The sequence below is a fragment of the Xyrauchen texanus genome, chromosome 50, assembly GCF_025860055.1.
Source record: "Xyrauchen texanus isolate HMW12.3.18 chromosome 50, RBS_HiC_50CHRs, whole genome shotgun sequence".
Lineage (NCBI taxonomy): Eukaryota > Metazoa > Chordata > Actinopteri > Cypriniformes > Catostomidae > Xyrauchen > Xyrauchen texanus.
In genome coordinates, this window is record NC_068325.1 from 11,018,731 (window position 1) to 11,039,518 (window position 20,788).

Consider the following 20,788-nt stretch of genomic DNA (forward strand, 5'->3'; position numbering starts at 1 on the left):
ACCTGACAATATTTCACGGCACACTAGTGTGCCGCAGCGCAGTGGTTGGGAAACACTGTTCTATGGCAGCATCCTAACTTAAATGGAGCCTCATAAGAGAGTGATTCGAAGCTCAACACATTATTCAAGTAGGTCTCCTCACCCACAGTGCAGGCGATACTCGACTCGTAACTTTTCAATAGCAGAGATAGGCCACTTTTATTCAAATTAATAGGAGAAAGGAAGTCCCGCCTTAAAGGTAAAAGAGTCAATCGCCTTTTAGATACAGACATCGCCTGTCAATCAACCATAGAATGTGAATTATTAATACAACCTGGGAAACCTTGTTTTTTTAGAGTAATCTGAGGTGAAGAAGCATAATTTATGATTCCAGTGTGGTCAGATATTACTGCTGATTAGAAATATGTTCTTTGATCGCAATCTTGACAAACCATTTTGGAGATTTCGGTCCCATTCAAGTAAGTAGGTGCTGCACTTTCATGACTGGATCTAAATTCCCAGGAGCATTCCAAAGATGGCCACCAGTGAACTGACTTGGTTGAAAGTATATTTATAATAAAAAATGATCTCGCTTCATCCGCCATCTTGGATGTATTTTCCCACCAAGCTCATCACGGTGCATTCTGGGTCCACCTACCCAGGGAAGGAAACAAATACATTGATACCTTAGAATTTTGACAAAAAGAGATGCATGAAAATGATACCTACTTAATTAAGTTACCTACATTTTGGAACAGCTTTCACGTTGGGAGCGCACATATGGTGTATTAAAGTTCTGCCTCCAGAGGACGCTCACTATCTTTTGGACCTAAGTCTCTCGAAAGAGTCAGACTCATTTGAAAATACTGTTTTCTCTCAGAAACATTCTAATCCTTCAAATGTTTTTGCAGGAAACTGCTATGACTGTGTCCTGTTACAATAGGCATGAAATAGATTGGTTATGCATAAAGCAAAAGAAATACATACAAGACATTTCAAGAGAGGCCAGGTTGGAGTGTGCTTGAGTGAGCATGTAGACCATGCACAGCTGCTGATGCATTGTTCACCCCCAGGAGAGAGTGGGGGGAGTTTGTACACGAGTCAAACAAGCCTCCCTGCCTTTATGTGACATCCACTGCCCCAGAGAAAGATAATGCTGGTTCCACAGTAAATTCCAAAGTCATATTCAAGAAGACAGATTCAGTTTTGTATCATTAATGTTTCGTTATTTCAGCCTCTAATTTGGCTGTGCATAAAACTGAACAAGTTACATAAGGAGCCAATGTGCACACATTGTCCAACATTATCCTTCGACTTAGATTTACTGCTCCTGAAGGTCAGTGAATTATCACAGGTGTAACTTACACGTGTGATGTGTTTTAACACAAATTTTAAGAAGGCAATTTTTTATCCATCAATCAAAAAGGTGTCCCAAAGGTAAGGACTATGTTTCTTCAACGAGGGATTAGCATACATCAGAAAGGCCAATTACTCTCAATATTTTAAGCTTAAGACGAGAGGCCTGAGGTGGTTTTGAATATGGAGGAACGTGGGTCTAATTATACAGTATGATCCCTCTTGCTTGTCAGTGATGAATAGCTTCCCACAAAATCAAAACCTGTGAGGGAGTCGTGGATCAATCAGGGCTTTGGATTAAGAGTTCTCTGATAGCCCACTGTCGAGATCAGGTTTAGAGAATTAGGCTCTTAAGGTTCTAGTTTTAATCGTCTCCTTTATGCAGTCATCCTACTTTTTTCCTGAGCTTATAATGGTCTTCAAATTAGCTTATCCAATGCCTTAGACAAGCAAGCACCTTGAAGCAATGTTTGTGATTACTGTACTTTTTATTTTTATCAAATAACTGTTATTAGTTTCTTTGATGAATCAATTCACTGTTCATTTATGAATTATGAATCAATTTACAATAAGTTTTTTGGGTTTAAGAATCAAGATAGTCTGATGTGTCATTACGAATGTGATGTGTCATTCCATTTAGTAATTCGGAAAGCACAACACGTACATGAACTTGGTAGCCATCACGTTTTCAGAACGAATGTCCTGTTTTTCTCACCATCTCTGCTTTCAGAAACTGTCCTCAGCACCAGCTGGCTAAAAGAATGGTCCGTATTTCTTGCTGTTTCATCTCTGTTTTGTTATAAACGAAATAGTGACTTTAACCCCAGTTAACGTCTTTTTCCCAGCAGTGGCCACATGACACTACCTCCTAACCACGGCCTCAACCGTTTTTAACCACTTCCACATCCTCTCTGCATGCTTTGCCTCCCCCCAGCCTTCGTGTTGTGGATGGCGCCTGCTAGCACAATGCAGCTGCCAGGACTGATAGCATCGTGCTGGGCAGAATTAGCTGCCAGTGTTTATGCTGTGCTAGGTGGGCTTACGCTTCATATGCACAATGTGGAAGCAGAAACAGATGCAGACTCGGAAGGCAAATTGTCAATGTTTGCATGTGTGCATTAGGGGGTTTGGCAAGTTTCAATAATAGTAGCTTGGCAGAAAATAATGATGACTTCTGTGTGTAATAAAAAAATCAACTTGGTCTCACAGAATCACATTACTCTACCTACATTTTCGAAAAGAATTTTTTTTTTCTGTGGCTTCCCTTACAAAAATCTTCAGGCAAACTTGTCACATATTCGCCACTGATTATTTTTACATGCAAATGTGCTTTACAGCAAGCATGAAGCAAATTGTCCATTGTTGCCAAAGGTTTGCTGCAGGTTCACAACTACCAGTGACATTTGCTGTGTATAACAAGCTCATTATCATGTGAAAATAATGAGTGGCAAATTTGTGGCTAGTTTCCGGCTAGTTTGCCAGAACTCTGGAATATTAGTACGTTTCATAGTACATACACTGCCTGGCCAAAAAAAAAGTTGCATACACTAATATTTTTGGACCTAATTTAGCTTTGATTACAGCGTGCATTCATTGTGGCATTGTTTCAACAACCTTATGCAACATCACAACATTTATTTCCATCCAGAGTTGTATTGTTGTATTGATGACAGGAGAGTCTAATTAACTGTAAAGTCTTCTCCAGGGTAGGGTTGCATGAGCTGTGCGTAAGTTCTCACGTAAGTTAGGATGTAAAGTTCACACTAAGGGCTTAGTAATTACTAGTTAGTTTGTAAGTCAGTGCTTAATTTGGTTGCACTTAAGGCAAGACTTAACTAGTAGGTTTTAAGCTCTCCATAAAGTAATGAGTACTTTTACCTGTATTGATCCAATTCAAATTTGTGCACAGAAGTGTTAAAAATCTGTGAATTTAAGTTAAACTTGTTAAGGTTGATGTTCAAACCTTAATTGCTCACATAACCGTCAGCTGTAATAAATTATATCCCCATTAAAAATACGCCAAGAAATAAAAGTAGATTTGATAAATAGTATATTTGCCCTGTGTAAATAACAATATATATGAACTGTATCTAAAATAAATAAGGGGTGACAAATACTAATACAAAAGGCTGGAAAAATAGAGCTTTATTCATTTTAATATCCTATATATATTTGAATGTGTTGAAACTTGACAATGTTTTGCCGATGCTCCCAGAAAACTGCACCATTAGAACGGTTTCATGCTGAAAAGCCGCTTAAAAGTATGTTTTCTCTCTCTCTCTCTCTCGTAAATGTAAACGATTGTAAATGTCAACATCATAATGTATGTTGAAAGGATTGGAGCCTGTCATGCAAACCATGAGCTCATTGATGTCATTAAATGAGTCTGCTTTTTTATTCCATCCGTTACTCCTGGTCAGAGGCTTCTGTAAATATTTAGTTTATACACAGGGTTACGTCCTAATTAAGTTTAATGGTGCAACACTCCTTAGTAACGCATACATTGTGACATAGTGCCTATTTATGCCACAACTAGGCTAAGTTTTAACTTACGTATAGCTGGTGCAACCGGCTCCAGCGCATCCCAAAGACTTTCAATGGGGTTAAGGTCAGCACTCTGTGGTGGCCAATTCATGTGTGAAAATGATTCCTCATGCTCCCTGAACCATTATTTCACAATTCAAGCCTGATGAATCTTGGAATTGTTGTCCTGGAATATGCACATACTGTCAGGGAAGAGAAAATCCATTTACATTACATTTATGCATTTGGCAGATGCTTTTATCCAAAGTGACTTGCATTGCACTTAATACATGGACAATCCCCCTGGAGCAACCTGGAGTTAAGTACCTTGCTCAATGACACAATGGTGGTTGCTGTGGGTATTGAACCGGCAACCTTCTGCTTACCAGTTCTGTGCTTTAGCCCACAACGCCACCACTCCATTTCTATCAGGAAGACTTGCAGAATTGAGTGAAATTTAAGATGACATTTATTTGATGAATATAAAACAGAAGAGTAATATTTAAGTCTGGCGGTCCGAAGATGTTGTACTTGGAACCGTCATATCCTGCCGGAGATAGGAGGCAGGGGTGAGGAGCCTACCCCATGCAGGACGGGACTCAACTGGTGGTGGTGGAGTGGTGGAGGTTGCCATGTTAGCACACTGAAACAGCAATGTGATAGATTGTGAGCAGACTTATAAAGAAACGGCTTAAATGTGATTGGCTGGGAATTACCCAGCTAATGGTGTGATGATGTACAGCTGCTAGACTTCCCGCTAGAACTATGCAGCGCTTACATTTATGGGAAATCTGGTCATTCAGCACATTCTGGTTGTCAGCTGAATATACATTTTATAACACTGCCTCCAGAATCTTGTACAGTGGGCACCATGCATGATGGGTGCATCAATGTAGAAGGTGGAATAGGGTAAATCTGGAATCTTCAGACCACATGACCTTTTTCCATGGCTCCAAAGTTCCTACACATTCAAGATTTTTTTCCGACCACATTTCTTCAGCGAAGCTAATGGTTCAAAACTATCCTTCCAGATTTTAATAATGAATTGGACAGTTCTTAACCCAATTCCAGTTATTTCAGCAATCTACTTTTTATTTTTTTTTGTACAATAACTTTTTTATTGTTTTCACAAATACAAAAACAAACAAAAAACAACAACAGAAATGAACACATTAAAGAAATACACATGCACACCCACCCATTCTACCAATTATCCACCGTTGGAAGTTTATCTTTGGCCCACACATTAAGTATACGCTCATGAGCTAAAAATTATAATTTGCTCGTCAGCTTGACCAGGAGACGTGATAGTCCACTATCCTCTTTAGTCATTCCCAAAATAAAAAATCATGATCTTTCTCAATAGTAAACTTCAGTATACAGTCAAGCTTCACTTTAAATTGTCCCAGAAATGGCTTGTCAAGGGCAGAACCAAAACATATGGGAGTGTGTACCTGAGCCTGATTTACACTTAGGGCAAGCCAGTGAATGTAGTGAATCAATCTTATGAAGTACATAAGGAGTACAGTGTCTGTAATGCAATATTTTAAACTGTGTTTCATGTGCCTTATTGAACAATAATATACTCTTCATTTTCTGTATGACAGCAAGCCATCTCTTATCCTCCTGCACCTCCCCCATGTCCTTCTACACTATGACAACAATACCCACCAATTGCTTACTGATTCTTAGAGGAATGTACCTTTTGTTAGAGGTACGCTTCAGAAACAAAGCTAACTCAGAGCACATATCTTTATCAGTGAGGATAAAAAGAGTTCCCCTTCTGTCGCTCTCTCCACGTTGTGTCGGAGAAGCGACACTAGGGGTCTCTCTTGAGCGCCGATATCCACCTTTGATCTATGAAAAAAGGCCAATGAGAGTTGGCAGCCGGTATTTGCATGTCCCGCCCCCGGACATACGGGTATTTAAGCGGCGCAAATACGGGAGTTCATTCAGGAAAATTTCTTCGGAGCCGATGGTCTGTCTGCAGTTTGCTGCGAGTTTACACACCACTATAAACGTTTCTGTTTCCTCTGACGATCTGCATGCTGTTGGATCTTGACGGCGCACAACAGCGGCTTTCTCCTTCACATTGCACGGCGTGCATTGTTGCCCCTGAGCACTTCGACAGCGCAGACACACACACACACATTGTGTATTTAAAAGAGCAAATTCCTATTAAAAGAGTAATTTCTCTAAAAGAGCAAAACACAGCGGCGTTGAACGTCCTTTTCAGGATGCGTCTTTTTCAAGATGCCGAGGACTCCCCTGGACTGCCGCCTTCGGGCCAGCAGGCCCAGGCTGAGGCCGACGCTCAGATGTCTGACATGCTTTCCCGGGCCGCCGTGAGCGTGGGGTTGGATTGGAACCCTCCATCCTCCCCACAGCCTTCCACGGTTGGATGACTGGTTCCTGGGGCAGTCGCCGTTCAGTGGCCTCGCATCCCCGGTCCCGTTTTTCCGGAGGTGCATGATGAGCTGATGTCTACGTGGAGAGCCCCGCTCTCCGCCCGTCTAGGTGCCACCCGCTCCACTCTCACCACCCTCGGCGGTGGAGAGCGCCACGGATACGGGCGATTCCCCAGGGCGACAGGGCAGTTGCGTACCATCTATGCCCCGGTAGCCCTACCTCCTGGCGTGGCCACCCGTACTCCCATCCAAGCCCTGTAGGACAACATCCTCGCTCAACGCGAAGGCCTACAGTCGCGGCTGGACGCGCTGCCTCCGCCCTGCATGCGATGGCCCTCCTGCAAGTCCACCAGGCCAAAGCACTCAGAAACATGCACGGGGTGGACCTGTTCCTGATGTGCTGCAGGAACTGCGCTCAGCGACCGACCTCGCCCTGAGAGCCGACGAAGGCCACGGCGCAGGCACTCGGACAGGCGATGGCCACCCTAGTGGTCCAGGAACGCCATCTTTGGCTCAATCTGGTCGAGATGCGTGAGGCCGACAAGAACCGCCTCCTGGACGCACCTGTCTCTCAGATTGGCCTTTTCGGCGACACCGTCGAGGACTTCGCCCAACAGTTCTCCGCGGTGAAGAAGCAGTCGGAGGCCATCTCTCAAGCATCATGCCCCGCCGCAGACCTGCCACTATGGGCCCTGCCCCGTCTGCCCGCCAAGGGCGTCCCCCTGCGAAGAAACCAGCTCCTGCTCCGCCTCAACCTGGGCCCAGCTCTCAGCCCCAGCGTCGAGCACCCCGCAGGCGGCGCGACGCCCCTGTCTCACGAACCCCCTCTAGGACACGGAAGGCTCCCAAGAGTTCCTGAGACAGCCGACCCAGAGCCGACGACGTTAGCTCCGGAGGTGGTAAGACCGCTCCGTCCCCCGGTGGAGGGCCGGGAGGAGAATCCTTTGTTTTTCATTTGCCACACCCCCTGACGGGGGCTGTGGTACCCACATTCTCAATAAGAGCTATTTCCTTTGCCTCTAGGTCACCTGGCCCGCAAATGCCGTTCTCACGGCAATCTGCTTTCAGATTACAACAGTCCCGGTACACCAGATGCGGCGATCCCGCCTTCCGCCTGCCCACGACTGTCCCCCGGCCGGCCGGTTCAGACGAGTCCAGAGGACGCCAGCATCAGACCTCCTCCTCAGTCACGAACCCGCCCCCTGCCGGGTGTGCGGAGCAAGGTAAGTGCTTTGAGTCTATTCTCAGCACCTCAGCCTCAAGCCGCAACGAAGCCACCCGACTCTGCATTACCTGTTCCGCCCGCTGCGAGGCCCCGCCGGGTACGTCCAAAATACTCGTCCCTTTGGTGCCCCTAGCGCAGAGCTGGGAAGCGTGGCTTTCGCTTCCCAATGCATCACGCTGGCTGCACCGGACCATTCGACTCGGTTATGCAATTCAGTTTGCCCGGCTCCCGCCCCCTTCAGGGGCGTCCGCATTTCCGCAGTACACGGCGAGCATGCCAGTTCCCTGCGCACGGAAATCACGACCCTCTTGGCCAAGGGCGCGGTAGAGCCCGTCCCTCCAACCGAAATGAGGAAGGGTTTCTACAGCCCTTACTTCATTGTACCCAAGAAAGGCGGTGGCCTACGACCAATCCTGGACCTGCGAGTTTTCAATCGGGCCTTGTTAAAACTCCCGTTCAAAATGCTCACGCAGAGAAATATTCTGGCTGGCGTTCAGCATCTAAATTGGTTTGCAGCGGTAGACCTGAAGGACGCGTACTTCCACGTCTCAATTCTGCCACGACACCGACCCTTCTTACGGTTCGCGTTCGACGGCCAGGCGTTTCAGTACAAAGTCCTCCCCTTCGGCCTGTCTCTGTCCCTCGGCGTCTTCACGAAGGTCGCAGAGGCGCCCTTGCCCCGCTACTGAGTAGCCGGCATCCGCATTCTCAACTACCTCGACGACTGGCTCATCCTAGCACACTCTCGAGAGTTACTATGCACACACAGAGACCAGGTGCTCCGGCACCTCAGCCGCTGGGGCTTCAGGTCAACTGGGAAAAGAGCAAGCTCACTCCGGTTCAGAGCATCTCTTTTCTCGGGTTGGAGTTAGACTCAGTCTCAATGACAGCACGTCTCACGAGCGAGCGTGCTCAGTCGGTGCTGGACTGCCTTGCTTCCTTCAAGCCAGGCACAGTGGTCCCTCTAAAACTTTTCCAGAGGCTCCTGGGGCATATGGTGTCCTCCGCGGCGGTTGCGCCGCTGGGGTTGATGCATATGAGACCACTCCAGCACTGGCTCCAGACTCGAGTCCCGAGACAAGCATGGCACCACGGCACACATCGGGTAAGGATCACCCCCGCCTGCCTCAAAACACTCCGATCCTGGACTGACCTCTGCTTTTTACGGGCAGGAGTGCCCCTGCAGCAGGTGTCCCAACGCGTTCTGATCACAACCGACGCCTCCCGGTCCGGGTGGGGTGCCGTGTGCAGCGGGCATGCAGCAGCGGCCCGTTGGAAAGGGGCCCCGCTGCGTTGGCACATCAATTGCCTGGAGTTGCTGACCGTCCTTCTTGCTCTCAGGAAGTTCCTCCCGTTAGTTCGGGACAAACATGTCCTCATGAGATCGGACAGCACCATGGTGGTGGCGTACATAAATCGACAAGGCGTGACGCTCCGCCACATGTCACAACTCGCCCGCCGTCTCCTCCTATGGAGCCAGCAGCGACTCAAGTCGCTGCGTGCCACTCACATCCCCGGCAAGCTCAACGTCGTAGCGGACGCGCTATCACGACAACGCCTGCCCGGTGGGGAGTAGAGGCTTCACCCCCAGTCGGTCCAGCTGATTTGGGAACGGTTTGGCAAGGCCCAGGTAGACCTGTTTGCCTCCCAGGAAACCTCCCACTGCCCGCTCTGGTACGCCCTAACAGAGGCTCCCCTCGGGACAGACACGCTGGCACACAGCTGGCCCTCGGGGCTGCGCAAGTACGCATTTCCCCAGTGAGCCTTCTTGCACCGGTGCTGTGCAAGGTCAGGGAGGACGAGGAGCAAGTCACGTTAGTGGCCCCTACTGGTCCACTCGGACTTGGTTCTCGGAACTCAGGCTTCTTGTGACAGCTCCTCCCTGGCGAATTCCCTGAGAAAGGACCTCCTCTCTCAGGGACGGGCACGCCCTGGCACCCGCGCCCAGACCTCTGGAACCTCCACGCCTGGTCCCTGGAAGGGATCGCGGAAGAGCTAGCCGGCTTACCAGCGACCGTTGTGAATACAATCAACCAAGCCAGAGCCCCTCTACCAGGCACCTTTACGCCCTAAAGTGGCATTTGTTCAGCAGATTGGTGTTCTTCCGAACTGAAGACCTGCAGAGATGCGCGATCGAGTCAGTGCTCCTGTTCCTACAGGAGAGGCTGGACAGGAGGCTGTCCCCATCCACCCTCAAGGTGTATGTTGCTGCCATTGCCGCCCACCACGATCCTGTAGACGGCAAGTCTTTGGGTAAGCACGACTTGATCCTCAGGTTCCTGAGAGGCGCCCGGAGGTTGAATCCCTCCCAGCCAGGCCTAGTTCCCTCCTGGGATCTCTCGGTAGTCTTGGCAGGACTCCAGAGACCTCCCTTCGAGCCACTTGAATCAATTGGACTCAGGGCCCTCTCTCTTAAGATGGCCCTGCTGATCGCGCTCACCTCTATCAAGAGGGTCCTGCAAGCGTTCTCTGTCAGCGACACTTGCCTGGAGTTCGGTCTGGCAGATACGTCTGTGATCCTAAGACCGCGACCGGGCTATGTGCCCAAGGTTCCTACCACACCCTTCCGAGATCAGGTAGTGAACCTGCAAGCGCTGCCCCGGGAGGAGGCAGACCCAGCCATTTCGTTGCTATGTCCAGTGCGCGCCCTGCGCATTTACCTGGACCGCACACAGAGCACCAGACGCTCTGAGCAGCTCTTTGTCTGCTTTGGGGGATGGCAGAAAGGGAATGCCGTCTCCAAACAGAGGCTCGCCCACTGGGTTGTCGACGCCATCACACTGGCTTATCACACCCAGGTCGTGCCCCTACCCTTGCGGGTCCGAGCTCACTCAACAAGGGGTGTTAAGCGTCCTCATGGGCACTGGCCAAGGGCACCTCCCTAGCAGACATCTGTAGAGCCGCAGGTTGGGCAACACCCAACACCTTCGCGAGGTTTTACAACCTCCGCGTTGAGTCAGTTAGCGCCTCGTGTTTTGTCAGGTCTGAGCCCGTGAGAACTCGGTAACACGTAGACCGACCGGCCGGGTGGATCACTTGCGCTCAGCCCTTTTCCTGACGCCAAGGTAAAGTAGTGCGCCTTCTTCCCAGGGCTCCCACTCGAAGTCGGGACCCTGGTCGATTCCTCCCCAGCCCTCCGGGTCCACGGTTCAGCGGAGGAACTCACCGACCCAAGCCACTGCGGGTACCCTGATGGCTACCCTGTACTAGTATAGGTGCTCCACAGGTAAGGCCTCCTGCTCGGACTCCCCCTGTGTGTAATTCCACGGTTCTGTCCCCTTACGAGCGGACCCCCGTGTCTCCCTTAGGCAGTTACAGCTGCCCCGGTCGCCGTGTTGTAGCAACTCCCCCCTTTCGAGGCTGGATCTACCACCGCACCATACTTTCCACACGAGCCCTAAGACGGCCGTGTGACGTGTCTACCACTTTTCCTCCCCAAGAAAAAGGGCAGGTGTGGTCTCCGCAGGGTCTGGGTAAGACCCCCTTCCCTATATGCGTGTAAGGGCCCCGGCCGTAATTGCTCTATGCGAGAAACATAGAGAGAAAAGAGTTCCCATGTTGGCAAACATCGCCTTGTTCCCCTCTCAGGGTAACTAGAAGGATTCCGATGTTCTTATGGGTCATTGGGGAAGGGTACATGCAGCCAGGTACAGACGATGCGCGGCACTGGAGAAATCCCTGCCCGCCTCTGTATCGGCGGTTCACGTACACGGTTCAGCGCATGGCAAGATTGGAATGGGTCCCCTAGTGTCGCTTCTCCGACACAACGTGGAGAGAGCGACAGAAGGGGAATGTTTGGTTACGTATGTAACCTCCGTTCCCCGAGGGAGGGAACGACACGTTGTGTCTTTCCTCCGCCATGTCGCTGAACTGAGCCACTGTTGCGGCCGGACCACCTCCTGCTCCTCAGAAAAATCCTGAATGAACTCCCGTATTTGCGCCGCTTAAATACCCGTATGTCCGGGGGCGGGACATGCAAATACCGGCTGCCAACTCTCATTGGCTTTTTTTCATAGATCAGAGGTGGATATCGGCGCTCAAGAGAGACCCCTAGTGTCGCTTCTCCGACACAACGTGTCGTTCCCTCCCTCGGGGAACGGAGGTTACATACGTAACCAAACGTTTTCTTAAAAAAGTGTCTAATTTGAAGAAACCCATAAAAATAATGGGATGGCAACCCAGACTATCCTTGTAACTGTTGAAACGATAATAAAGAATTCCTGTCATATAGGTCAGATATAAACTAAATTCCTGCTTTAACCCATTGATAAAAGACACTATTTTTTAATCCAGGGGGAAATGCCTTATACATAATGAGTGGAATTAGAGGTGAAAAACATTTTCTTCTGCCCAAATTCGATTGACATCCCGCCAGACCCGTAAAGTGCTTTGAAGGAGGGGATTATTGCATATTTCTGAACCAGTTGACTTCTTTCCTGAGGTAATCACTGACTGTAAAGAGGAGGGACAAACAAACCACGAGTCTATTCCTGTTTCAGGATCTTGATACAACCAGTCCATAATAATTCTTGGTAACAGTTTATAATAATGGTCCGTTATTAATAGGTAACTATACAGGGATTAATACAGAAGAAATCATTAGTACTACATTAACACCTTAGTCACTAATATTAACTAATATGGAAACACAATTAACTAATAATTAATTAATAGTGAATTGATAACTGATGTAGTTCACTATTAGCTAATCAAGAATGACTGAATTTGATTTTGACAGGTAACATCTCTTTGTTACTATTAATGTTGTAAATATGTTTTCACTTAATTATAATGGTCCATATAACATATAATTCCTAAGTAAGTAAACAGTAAAATCGTATTAATTAATAATGTGTTCCCATGACCCTCACGTTATAATAATTGTCCAATTCCTTCATTTAGATGTGCTAACACCTGACTCATCAATTATGAGTTACCAATAATTTCACATTACTATTCATAGTTCTTATTAAGAAAGATCAACATTATCTAACATCATCAAGTTAATAATCTGTCATGATTAGAAGAGATACCCCAAAAGAATACATGGAGGTTGGGCACATACAGTACATCACTATATTTCTGTATGTAAGCTCACTGGACATAATTCTTTAACAACAGGCACTGTGGCCATTGATTTATAGTGGTGTTACCTTCATTGAGTTTAGTTAGTTAAAGAACACAAAGGCATGCTGTCATGCTTCTCTGAAGATACATTACATGATCATTTTGACAAAAACATAATCGTTCATATTTTAATTAACAGTTAATTTTGTGATTAGTAATTAGTTGGTAGTTATTTTAAATTAGCCATAGTTAGTTAATAGTTATCAGTGAGGAAATAAAATTCAGTCATTCTTGATTAGCTAATAGTGAACTACATTTGTTATCTGTTTGCTATTACTTAATGATTAGTTAATTGTGTTTCCATATTAGTGTCACGAACCCCGCTCCCTCGCTGCGCCCCCTCGAGCTTCCACGCTCGTTCCGCCCCCTCGAGCTTGCACGCTCGTTTTGCTCCCTCGGGCTTCCACGCCCGTTTTGCTCGCTCGAGCTTGCACGCTCGTTTTTGCTCCTACGAGCTCACATGCTCGTACACTATCTCCCCCCTCGGGCTCACATGCCCGCTCCCAATCGCCAGAACGTTATGTACACATGCACTCGTCTCAATCTCCACATTAGTTTCACCTGTACTCGTCTCATCACCTTTCATTGTTTACACCTGCACTTTCCCCTATATATATCACAGCACATTCGTCTCACTCCTGTTGGTTATTGTATTTAGTTTCCCATGTCTTTGCCCCCCGCTAGTCTCGTCTAGTTTTGAACTCCTCTTGTCTTCCTCTTAGCTTGCCAGCTCCCCTTGTTCCCCTGTCTTTTGCTCCCACTAGTCTCGTCATTCTCTTTCTGATTACCCCGGCTTTGACCCCACGCTTTCCTCGACCTCTCTCATTGGATTTGCCCTTTTTGTACTGTTGCACGCTTTGTCTTCAATAAAGCTGTTTGTATTCGACATTGTGACTGTCTCTTCTTGTGCGGGTTACAATTAGTTAATATTAGTGACTAAATTGTTAATGTAGTACTACTAATTTCTTCTGCATTAATTCCTGCATTTTTACCTATTAATGATGGACCATTATTATAAACTGTTTTCCTAATTCTCATATGACACGCCCAATTATAGAAATGGAAATCAGGCAGTGCTAGGCCACATTTAATTAATGGAAGTTGCAGTTTTGATATTCTAATTCTCTGCTTTCTTTTATGCCATATTAACCTGCTAAAATGTCTTTCTAGACAAGTGACAATCTTCTTAATCAATCTCCTTCCAATACAATGGAATCATCTGTAAAGGATACAGCAGTCAAGGGAGTACATTCATTTTGATATCATTTATTCTGCCTATCGAAGAAATTGGAAGATCCATCCAACGAAGTCATTCTTCACCATTTTCAGGACTGGTGCAATAGTATAGGAACAATAGCATATCATCAGCATACAGTGCTATGGTAAGAGTAGCCGATTTGAATACCCTTAATTTGTTGGCTCTGTCTAACAGCCACTGCCAAAGGTGCCAAGGCCAATGCAAAAAGCAACCTTGATACTGATTTGAATACCCTTAATTTGTTGGCTCTTTCTAACAGACACTGCCAAAGGTGCCAAGGCCAATGCAAAAAGCAACCTTGATAGATGGCAGCACTGTCTGGTGCTTCGCTTAAGATCAAATGGAGGAGAGCTTAATCCATTTGTGAAGACAGCTGCTTGAGGTTCCCTATATATTATTTTTATCCACTGACCGTTGGAATGCAAACAGATACTCCCACTTCAAATGGTCAAAAGCTTTCTCTGCATCCATGGAAATAACCATAACCTTATACTGTGTCAACGAACAATACTGTGTGTAAATAACCCTAATTTATTTAAATTAGTTTTGGGCATTAATATATTATTCTGACGTTATCGTAATTCTATATTACTTAATATTAGTTTAATATTGTGTTTATTATATTTTGGAAGTTTACTTTGCACTCTTAGTTATTTAACCTATAGAGACCTTTATTTTGAAAGGCCGCTTGCCGGAGAAACGAACGGATCGCTCGTGCACAGAGAGCGCACTTACAGATAGATTGCTGACAGACAGAGACACGGAACCATGCATCACGGATTCACGGATTTGAGTTCTAGTATTAATGTCACCTTTAAGTGAATTTAGGCATCTATTTGCTGTTTGTTTTTATTTTGTAGTATGTTTTTTGTGTATATTTTTTAGCACCTGGTTGGAAAGGAGTACAAACTCTTACATTGTTGTGATGGTGTTGTGATGGCGTTGTGAAGGTATTAAAGACAATAAACTGACAGCATCAGTGAGAGAGCGAATTTCCTTGATTCAACCGGGCTGCTACACTGCGTAATGCCAAAAAGATGTCAAATATTTGAAAGAGAGAGTCTATCACGGATAAAGCCAGTCTGATCTGATGCTATAAACTGTGGCAAATAAGTATTTTGGATAAAAATGTTAGTGTCTACATTTATTAAAGATACCGGACGATACGAGTAGCATCCCATATTGGGCCTATCCCTTTTTAAAATAAGTGAAATATTTGCTTGATTCAGCGAGGAGGGAAGACATCCCAGTTCAAAAGAGTGTGTGACATAATGGTCTCCATAATCTTCTATTTGGAAATCTGGTAAATTTGATAGAAAATTATTGTCCAAAAAGATACTAATTTCAATTCCAGGGTTTGTAACATCAGATAAATATAATTGATGATAATAATCTCTCATTGTTTTAGTAATAGTCTTAGTTGTGACTTGCAAAACATAATTCAAAACTTTAAGTGCTGCAAAAACATAAGTGTTGGTCTCTACTTCACAAGCCTTGCTAGAAGACATCCTGGCCTATTTCCAAATTCATAATGCATTTGTCTTGCATAAAATAAAGCACATTCCACGCTCTGAGTTAACAATTGATTTAATGCCAATCTGGTGGCTCTCAGCGCTCTATCGAACCCTTTACTTTACCCTTTTTTTTTGGTTTTGAATTTTCTATTAAGCTTCAGATTCAGCTGTAACTGCAATTTGCACGTTTCTTAGCCGTTATAGAGCCCTAAGGAATGCCTTCCCTGTGTCCAAAAGGAGAGATGCATTCACATATTCAGTGTTGTTCATCTCTAAGAAAAATGCCACAGGCTCTCCAAATATTGACAATAAAATTGCCATGAGCTAAACATTTTTTAAGGGGACTGCTAAGGTCTGATGTTAAAGGTGACTTTGACATTGACGATGGTACCCTAAATCAAGAAGCCACAGAAATGGCTAACACAATCAACACTTTCATATAATTGGGTGCGGCTAACCTCCCGTCACAAAAACTTCAGAGAAGGAACATAAAACGAGCTAGTAAATCAACATCTACCCTGTTTATTAATAAACACCCTGCAGTTAACTCAATGTTTTACAGCTATCAATTTATGCTTTGTTGTCATGCAAAATACGTATTTCGGCATCATGCATTTCTGAGTAAGCATGTTTGGAAAGATGACTAAGTTCCAGTTTACAGTAAGTAATGATTCACAATCTTGCTTTGTCTGAGAAAGGATGTACACAAAATGAGAAAGAAACACAGATGGTTTCCATAGAGTATCTAAATTAAACATCATCTTCATGAAAGGACTAAATATGCTAGTGTGAATGCATCAGCTATGGATCAATGTTGGGGAGTAACTAAAAGTAATGATGCTACTAATGTTAACGACATTTTTCAGTGTTATGACAGCAGCTAATCGCTTTTCAAAACAGAGTAGATTTTCAGTAACAATCTCCTTTTTCCATTAAATAGCGGTGTAGCATGATAAAAGGCTAAACTGTCATCTCTCTCAAGGAGAATTCAGAAGTGTGATTCCTTTTAGCAAATTAGTTCATTCAGACAGTTCATGTAAATGAGCCATTACAATAAGTCCCCGTCCCCGCAGCACGTCTAGCCTTTATGTAACAAACTATTGATTTAAATGCTGCTGTTCACCACTATGTTTTCAAATTAAGTTATATAACTTAAGATGTTTCAATTTCTTTTAATAGTAACAGTGTTTATTCTAAATGTATCTGTTCAAGTTTAATGCTGTTAACCAAATTGAGATCCTCTTCTGTTTTTGTTACGGATAAATACTGCTTTTCTACATTTACTATAAATTATGAGTAGCTCGTAGCTTGGTTTGCTACAGTTTTAAAGTAGCTTCCCCAACATTCATTTGGATTATATTTTTAAATGTAATGAAATATCAAATTTACTTTCTTTTCATAATTTACTAGAAATTTGTGTATGTCTCCTTAAATTACATTGTATTGTGTCATTCTCAATGAAAAACATAGTTCTTGCAGCAACACATGGGATTTTATGTCTTTGGGGTGCGGCAGATTAAAATAGAGCGCAACAGTACCCACCTACGTTTTTAACCCATCTAGATTCCGGTATAATTTTCCCCATTAATTTTTAGCATAGGCTTTTCATGAAATACTTCATAAAAGAGCCATTAACCAAACAAACCAGCTCTGAGCTAATTCACTGTAAAAAAAAAAAAATAAATACGGTAACCATATATTTAGGCTTTATGGAATATGATTTTGATGACTGTATATTTTACGGGGCATTACCTTTTATATTATTAAATGATACTTTTAATATATTTAATATGTATTAACCTTTTGAAACTGTAAAAATCAGATTTTTACTTTAGAAAGTTTTGAGAATCACCATAGTAATTACAGAAGGGCACATGATGACATGAAGTTCACCAATAGTGGCTCTTCCAGGAGCATTGACCAATAAGCATGAAGAATGCTCAGTGTCACTCACACAAACACAAAACACTATAAAGGTAACACGTGAGATTTAAATAATGCAGTAAACATGAACTAAACTACATCAAATATAACACAGAACACCCCAGTGTGCATAACTGACATTAAAAATAAGAAGAAACATAACTATTCTCATAAATATAATTCTGGGAATGTATAAAGGAATTCTGGGAATGTATGATTATTGTTTTTTAACATAATTTTAACAATAATTTACCATAGGGGGGCCTGGGCAGCTTAGCGAGTATTGACGCTGACTATCACCCCTGGAGTCGTAAGTTCGAATCCAGGGTGTCCTGAGTGACTCCAGCCGGGTCTCCTAAACAACCAAATTGGCTCGGTTGCTAGGGAGGGTAGAGTCACATGGGGTAACCTCCTTGTGGTCGCGAATAGTGGTTCTTGCTCTCAATGGGTGCATGGTAAGTTGCACTTGGATCGCGGAGGGTAGCATGAGCCTCCACATTCGGAGTCTCCGTGGTGTCATGCACATTGAGTCACGTGATAAGATGTGCGGATTGACAGTGTCAGAAGCGGAGGCAACTGAGACTTGTCCTCCGCCACCTAGATTGAGGTGAATAACCACGCCACCATGAGGACCTACTAAGTAGTGGGAATTGGGCATGCCAAATTGGGAAAAAAAGGGATAAAAAAAAAGTTATGATAATAATAATTTACTGTAAAAAGTACATCTACTCTCTTTTTAAAAAGAATATAAATGTTTTACTTTAATTATATGGGAATATAATAATTTTTACATCTAAAAAATTGTATTTATAGAAACTTTTACCATAAAACTACATGTATTTTCTTTTTAATTATCTACATATATACACCATATATTTTATTCTACCCATTAAATAATTAACGTTGTTTTTTTATTTTTTTTACATTTTTACAGTCTTTTACCTTTAAAATTATGGATATTTCAAATAGTGCAGGAATTTCGCTATTAAACACCATTTTTCAACAATAAAGTTTAAATAACTTGGACCACAGGCTTCAAAATCAATGAACAACCTCTAAGCTCATTGTAGGTCTGTCTTAATTTTATATGTTTTCAGTAAAAATCAATTAATCTATGGAAAAGATATATGGGATTTCAAACTTCCAGAACGAGACTGCTGCGCTCTATGCAATTACTTTGAATTTCTCAACTTCCCTCTTCATTATTCCTTTCTCTCTTTCTCTACTTTCTTTCTGTGGTGTTTCATAAAGACCACAGCTTCTATTTTTGCCCTCCTGTTTACTTCTATATATTTTTAATGTAGGTGCCCAGAGCCCCTCCCTGGTTGAGACCCAGCCCTGGTTAGCAGAGGACATGACACAGTGCTTCCATTCTTTAGAAGAACTGTGTGTGTGTGTGTGTGTGTGTGTGTGTGTGTGTGTGTGTGTGTGTGTGTGTGTGTGTGTGTGTGTGTGTGTGTGTGTGTGTGTGTGTGTTTCTAGACACCCCATGACCTCTCCCACACCCAAACCAGCACAGACTGTAAGCTATCTTACATTGCCATTTCTTGTCAAAGGATCCTGTCATTGGTTGGGATAAATTATCTTTCTTAAATATAATCATAATGTTTCATGTACTGTATAATTGTATGAGGGAGCTGAGGTTTTTTTGTTTTTATTTTTGATAAGCCACTTCATTTATTTTCCTAATGGTGGAGACACCATGAAAATTCATGAAACAGAGTCTTTGATGGGCAGGTCATTATACAGCTTGAATGACCATTTAGCTGCAGAAGTTATATATTAAAGGAATGTCATTATTTACTCAGCATCATGTCGTTCCAAACCCTTTTGCTATATTATTTTTCTAGTGGAAAACAAGTTTAATTTTTTTGAAGAATCATTACAAAACGTTTGAATTTTGATGGTTATACAGACATACTATCTAGCTAGCTAGCTAGAAGCAGATTAATGGCCTCTTTTGGGTTTGTTTACATTAGAATTTTTTACATTTGGAGTTGAATTAACGAGCATTCCGTTGGCTCATTTGAACATTCCGTCAATGTATGTCTATAGGATTTTCCAGATTTTGTCCCCCAGGACAGTCGGAAGGTCTGCGCCAAGTTTGGTGGATGTAACTTGAAAGCACTAGGAGGAGTTCATGCTAGTAATTGTTTTTTTTTCTCAGTTTAGGGATTTTGAAAAAAACAAAAAAAAACTAAAGGAAGTTCTCAATGTAAATTCAGGAGGAGCTTGTTCATCTAGGCCTGAAAATCATTCTTTTTTCCAGCATCCCTCCACCTCCGCATCTCCACCTTTATATTTCAGAAATTTCAGATTTCTTTCCATTTCCCATTTTAGTGTTTTCTGAGAGCTTAAGCCCAGTCTCTGGGTTGAGCCCCTCTGCTTTGGACGGCAAACAAAATATGGTAGGTTTACCTTAATACAACCCAGGACTATGTGTACCAGTGAACCTGTGAGACAAAGTTTGAGCAATTATAGTATGTTGGCTTTGTCAACCTTCAGTTGAAGTGAAAATGATCTGTGAATAATTAGTTTTTGGTCGGTTTAAAAATAACAGCATACGGTTTGGTTTGACATGAGGGTCGGTAAATAATGACAGAATTTCTATTTTTTTTTTTGGTGACCTTTTCCTTTAAATAAAGAGTTTATTTCATTTTTGTGAAAAGGATGAGTATTTAGGGACTTGACAGACGCTCACCTACACACTAAATCTTTTTCTGTCTCTCGTTCTACTAAAGGTAATCCTGACTGACACGATGACATCATGACAAAGTATTTCATATTTTTTTAAAAACAAACAAAAAGAAAATGTTTGTAGCACAGAGGGGGTCAAGAAATGCACGGTGGCAAAAATAAATGACAGCATGAACCTTGGAGTCAAAAACAGCTTCATATGTAGCAAGTAATTGCGAAACGGTTGTTGAGAAAAACACAATCTGTATGAACACTATTTTGAACTGCTCTCAGCTTGCAGTGAAATCAATTAAAACTCATGCTGTTTATAACTAATTGACTGAAATTAAGTGTTTTTGCAGTCGCAATTTTTGGGGAATGAATATGTGAAATGAGGCATTACTTTTACAACCGTCTGATGCGAAAGAGGCATCTGGCTCCTTTTGAAAAGAGATTTAACCAGAGTAATGCACTGCCATTTATCTACTTCTCCACTTTTACCAACAACATTATGCTAATAGGACGACTCAGTTGCTCGTTACACACTGATCGTGAAAATCCGTGCTGCGAAATCCATAGGATCCCCTAAGTTTCTATTCTCTGAATTGGCTGCTCACTCTCGGATGTATAGATCAGCTTTGAGGTTCTTATCTGGCTCTCCCAGCTCTCAGCGTAATGCGCGCACTCACCGACTCCACACACTCATTCTTAGGGTGAAAAAAAAACTGACACTATAGTCTTAACTTCACAGTCAGCTCAGAGGAAATCACACCATTCTAAGCCGTCCCTGTGGCTGCCT

General features: G+C 43.6%; 1 protein-coding gene across 1 annotated transcript in view; it reads right to left on the reverse strand.

Moving 5' to 3' along the window:
- Nucleotides 1-567: 567 nt before the first annotated feature.
- Nucleotides 568-20,788, reverse strand: part of LOC127641069 (adhesion G-protein coupled receptor D2) — a 306,626-nt gene continuing 286,405 nt past the window's right edge. Inside the window, exon 25 of the mRNA XM_052123831.1 lies at nucleotides 568-633. Coding sequence (XP_051979791.1) covers nucleotides 574-633 — 60 coding nt within the window. The 3' untranslated portion in view covers nucleotides 568-573. The remainder of the gene's footprint in view (nucleotides 634-20,788) is intronic.